Below are 6,000 nucleotides of genomic sequence, written 5' to 3' on the forward strand. Positions count from 1 at the left end.
GCAGACATTGGCCTTCTTTTTTGGTTTTTACACGGGGAAACTTTTAAACTTATTAAATTATTAAAAAGAAAAGGAACTTTTCCGGAAAATTATCGAAAATTAATTTTGTATGAAAAAATTTTATCGATAACATTTTTTGTAGCAATCGATAATTAATTTTCTTTAAAAAAAGGCAGTCAACAACAAATTTCCTTTACAGAAAATTTATCGATTACACCTTACAGAAAACCCGATTACAGTCTTTATGGGAAAGAATGATCGATAACTATTTTTTTATTCTGTGCTAAAAATGTGTCGATGACAATTTTCTATGTAAAGAATAACATTTCCCAGAGAAAAAAATCGATAATATTTTTTAACAGAGAACATTTACCGATAAAATTGAAAAAAGTTGTCGATAACTAGATCCATTAATTAACTAGGTATCGATACTTATGTTTCTATGAAGAGAGTTATCGACAAAAGAAAATTATTATCGATGACAATTTTCTATAGAGAACATTTTTCGAAAATACATTTTTTATAAAGAAAACTTAACGATAGTAACATTTTATATATAACAAATTTATCGAGAATCATTTTTACATAAAGAAAAATTATCGATAACTGACATTCTATGAAGAAAAATGATCGATAAAACTATCCAGTGAGAAATATTTACTTTAACAACATTTCTATAGAGAGAAGTTGTTGATTACAACCCAACCACTGAGAAAAGTTATCGATTAAACACCGTTCTATAAAGAAATGTTATCGATTAAACACCGCTTCCCTTATGTGTCGAAAAATATATCTATAAAAACTTTCCTAAAAAATGTTATTGAGTAAAATCATCGTTAATAACGTTATCATAGATATAAATTATCGATAAAAAAAATTTCCGTAGAGAAATGTTATCGATATAAAATTTTTATATGAGAAAAGTTATCGATAATAAATTTTCTTAAAAGAAAAGTTATCGATAAAAAATTTTCGTTAAAGAAAAGTTATCGATAATAACTTTTTCATAGGAAAAATAATCGATAATAAATGTTCTAGAGAGAAAATTTTTCTATTCTATAGAATAAAGTTATCGATAATAACTTTTATGCGAAGAATTGACATCGATAATAAATTTTCGACAGAGAAAAGTTATCGATAATAATGTTTTCATATGAAAAAATAATCGATAATAAATGTTCTAAATAGAAAATTTATCGATAATAAATATTCGATAGAATAAAGTTATCGATAATAACTTTTCTGTAAAGAATTGTTATCGATAATAACTTTTTCACAGAGTAAAGTTATCGATAATAACTTTTCTATAAACAATTGTTATCTATAATAAAATTTCTGTAAAGAAAGGTTCTCGATAATAACTTTTCTGCAAACTAATTTTATCGATAATACATTTTTATAAAGAAAGGTTATCGATAATTTTCTAAAGAAAAAAGTCGATAATGTAGTTGCGATAAGTCGATAATGTAGTTGCTATAAAGTAAAGTGACCAATAAATACATTTCCGTGCGGAAAATGATCGATAACAACATGTCTTTGGAAAAAAGTTATCGATAACAATTTTTCTATGAAGAAAAAGAATAGATAATAACATTTATGGGAATAATATTTTCCTTAAATAAATTTCTGTGGAGAATAGCTATCGATAACAGTTTTTCTTTAAAGACACTTTATCGATAACAAATTTGCTATAAGGAAAATTAATCGATAACAAATTTGCTATAAGGAAAATTCATCAATAATTACATCTCTGTGGGGAAAACTATTCGATAACTACATATCTGTGGTGAAAAGTTATCGATAACAACATGCCAGTGGAAAAAAGTTATCGATAACAAATTTTCTATAAAGAATACGAATATATAATAACATTTATGGGGATAATATTTTTCCATAAATACATTTCTGTTGGGGAAAAGTTATCGATAACAACTTTTACTTTCAAGACACTTTATCGATAATATATTTTCTATAAAAAAAATCATCGATAAGATTTTTTTGTAAAGAAAATTCGTCGATAACAAATTTTCTATAAAGAAAATTTATCGATAACAATTTTTTGTAAAGAAAATTTATCGATAACAAAATTTATGTAAAGAAAAGTTGTCGATAGAAACCTTTCTATTGAGAAAATTGGATAATAAAAATTTTTCTATAAAAATATCGATAATTCCTATGAATACAAATCGATAACAACTTTTCTTTATCGTTTTCTAGCCTCACATTTCGAAGCTTCCGTTTCGATTACAAAACAACAGGACACTGCTCCATGTTATCACTGGGTTTTTGTTGTAGTTGCGGCTCAAACGGATTAGAAACATTAACATTGAATATCTCGAAGCTCATTTGTAATGACACCACGACTTGATGTTTTTCCAAGGAGCGGAACGAAAGCGGCAAGGAAAAGGGGGACAAAGAGGGGACATATTATTTATTCCGCTGTTGCTAATGGCCAAAATGGTGGTAACTCGAAAGTCAAAACTGAAGCTCTTCTTCTTCATCTTCCCCGTCATAGTCCTCCTCTTGGATTCGTTGATGTTGGTCTTCTAACATGTTGATGATGATGAGACGCCAAAAAGTTTCCAACTTTCCGACTGTTGAGTTGTGAGTGTTGATGAAAGTTCGTATGGTGCGGTGGTGTTGTCGTTGTTGTTGTTTGTCGTCGTTCTTGGTCGATGACAACTATCATTTGCCTCCCCTAAAAAATTTGTTGCTAGGCTGACGTAGTTGACGTCGGCTGTTAATGCTTGAGTTGTTGTTGACATCGTCGTTTTTGTTGCTGTTGTTTATTTTATTACCATGTTCGTTCATTCGGTTAGTCCTCAGCTTTACAACGTCTCATCCTCGTTATTCGAATTTGTTCACCAAACATGGGTTGTGGCATTGTCCTAGAGGCTTTACTCTGGCCTTAGACGGGCCAACCTCAAAAGTGTGGTTAATAAAAAAATTTATTCAAGTGTAAAAAAAGTTGAAAAATTACAGCATAGTTTTAGGCACTTTTTATGAACTCAACAATAACAACAAGAGCAGCAGAAAACCAACAACAACAATTTCATGGTTTTAACTTTCAAATAAAACCGACAAAGTTTGTCTTCTTGTTGTGGTGGTGGTGGTTGTCTCTCAAGGAAAATATGCCGCAAAACAAATTGTTATGGTCTTAAGCGAATTTTCGATGTGATGTGGTAATTAATTTGAAAAATTGGGCTTTGACGATCCGCCATCTAACCACTAACTTGGTTAGTGGATCCGAAGCCATGTAAAATAAAAATTGGAATTAATTATGAAAAATAATTTCTGATTGGAATTTTCTTTTTTGTTTTTGTCTTTCAGATGGGCCGTCTCAACGGTTATGACCCGTGAAAACCTGATACCTCGCACCCAGCCAAAACGTGAGGGTGACCTTTCGGACACCATTGCCGCTTTGATACCCTTCTGGGATATGGCCAATCATCGTGATGGCACAATTACGACCTTTTTCAATATGGAAACCCAGCAGGTGGAGAGCAGTGCCCAGGAGGATTATAAGGCGGGCGAGCAGATCTTTATCTACTATGGTGATCGCACCAATTCGGATTTGATGATACATAATGGGTGAGTATGATACATATTTTTATACCCTTCATCACACTATGGTACAGGGTATTATGTCTTTGTACATATGTTTGTAACAGGCAAAAGGAAACGAGATAGACACATGGTTCCTTTTGAGAATATGCATAGAATCACTTTCTGAGTCGATATCGATGCATGACCGTCCGTCTGTCTGTCGGTCTGTCCATGTTAAATTTTATTTTTTATTTGAATTTATGATCCGATTTGAATGAAATTTGGCACAGCTCATTTATTTGGCCCAAGGACAAACCCTATTGAAATTGGGAAAAATCGGTTCAGATTTAGACATAGATCCCATATATATTTTTGTCGGATTTAAGGTAAATGGTGCACCAAAGTCCCTGAAAATCATTCGATTTATACGAATTTTGGCATAGCGTACTGACTTAAGTCTAGAATGATGTGTGCGAAGTTTCGTGAAAATCGGTTCAGATTTAGATATAGCTCCCATATATAGATTCGCCCGATTTTAGGTAAATTGTGCACCAAAGTCCCTATATATCGTTCGATTTACATGAAATCTGGCACAGCAAACTGAATTAAGTGTAGAATGATGTGTGCGAAGTTTCGTGAAAATCGGATCAGATTTAGATATAGCTCCCATATATAGATTCGCCCGATTTTAGGTAAATTGTGCACCACAGTCCCTATATATCGTTCGATTTGCACGAAATTTGGTATAGCGCACTGAATTGAATCTATAATGATGTGTGTTAAGTTTCAAAAAAATCAATTTAGATATAGCTCCCATATATATTTTCGTCCGATTTTAGGTAAATTGTGCACCAAAGTCCCTATATATCTTTCGATTTGCACGAAATTTGGCATAGAGTAATGAATTAGGCCTAGAATGACGTACGTGAAGTTTCATGGAAATCGGTTCAAATTTAGATATAGCTCCCATATATATTTTTGTCCGATTTAAGGTAAATGGTGCATCATAGTCCCTATATATTTTTCGATTTGCACGAAATTTGGTATAGGGTACTAAATAAAATCTAGAATGTTATGTGTAAAGTTTCGTGAAAATTGGTTCCGATTTAGATATAGCTCCCATATATATTTTTGCCCGATTTAAGGTAAATGGTGCGCCAAAGTCGCTAAATATCTTTCAATATGCACGAAATTTGTCATAGCGTACTGAACTGAGTCCATAATGATGTGTGCTAAGTTTCGAAAAAGTCGATTCAGAGTCCCATATATATTTGCGTCCGATTTAAGGTAAATGCGGCGCCAAAGTCCCTAAATATCTTTCGATTTGCACGAAATTCGGTATAGCGCGCTGAATTACGTCTTTTAGGATACATATGTAGAATATATCCAAAGTGGTGAAGGGTATCATATAGTCGGTCCCGTCCGATTTTATTGGTTTTATTTCCTATTTTACTAATTATCCCCTTCTTTTTTGCAGTTTCATAAATCCCTCAAATCCCAAAGATAAAATATCGATTAAACTCGGCCTAAGTCCCTCCGATGTGTTGTACGAAAAACGTGCCAAACTTTTGGAACTTCTCAACATACCAAAGAATAGTGAATTGAAGGTTCTACCGGCTCCTGAATTTATTTCACCCGAACTTTTGGCTTTTGTTCGTGTCTTCAATATGAACGAAGAACAGTTGGATCATTGGATTGGTAATGCGGAACGAGCTATGGATTTATTGCACATCGATTGTGCATTGGAAACGTCATTGGAAACAAAAACGTGGCAATATCTGCAAACACGTTTAATGCTGCTGTTACGTGTCTTCCCCCAAACCCTTGAGGAGGATGAACAGCAATTGGCCTTGGTAAAGGAGAAAAAGGTGGAGATGAGTTCGAGGGCAGCAATGATATTGGAGTATCGCGTACTCGAGAAACGTATATTGGCAGCGGCCCTGGATTATGCCAAACAAAGGACAAAAGCCTAAGGAGAGAGAGAGAGATAGGGGAGACATGGAACGCACAACGAACTTTCTGCTGTCACACTTTTTTGTTTTGCTGTGTGATAGTTTTTGGTTATCCTAACAAAGTGAAAGTCCTTAAAACGTGGAGGCATGTCTGTGCGTGCCAGAGACCCACAAACAAATTTTTGTGTTAGTTTTTAAGTGTTTTGTTTTTGTGTTCAACAACTTTTGCTTTTGTGTTGGTTTTCTGTTTTTAAAGGACCCTGTAAAAAAACAGAAATTTTGTTCGCCAAGAACCTGGTAAAAGTGGCCATAATAACGGTTTCAGTTTCAGCTGTGTGTTTTCCGATTTTTCTCCTATTCTTCTTCTTTTTGTTCAAAATAATTCTTTATTATTTTATTTTGTTGGTATTATTTATGGTTGATGCCTGAGGACATGCTGGCCATTCTGAAGTGAATGCTGGCTGGGACACAGGCAGTAACACATCCAGCCAAGGACCCTTGA

The 6,000-nt window shown here is 33.4% G+C and overlaps 1 protein-coding gene across 1 annotated transcript in view; it reads left to right on the forward strand.

The window, feature by feature from the left end:
* Positions 1-5,519, forward strand: part of LOC133335740 (actin-histidine N-methyltransferase) — a 36,170-nt gene extending 30,651 nt beyond the window's left edge. The window contains exons 2-3 of the mRNA XM_061544043.1: positions 3,331-3,591; positions 5,024-5,519. Coding sequence (XP_061400027.1) covers positions 3,331-3,591; positions 5,024-5,519 — 757 coding nt within the window. The remainder of the gene's footprint in view (positions 1-3,330; positions 3,592-5,023) is intronic.
* Positions 5,520-6,000: the final 481 nt, after the last annotated feature.

The sequence above is a fragment of the Musca vetustissima genome, unplaced genomic scaffold (genome assembly GCF_032173495.1).
Source record: "Musca vetustissima isolate MV318-11 ecotype Yass unplaced genomic scaffold, APGP_CSIRO_Mvet_v1 utg17926, whole genome shotgun sequence".
NCBI lineage: Eukaryota > Metazoa > Arthropoda > Insecta > Diptera > Muscidae > Musca > Musca vetustissima.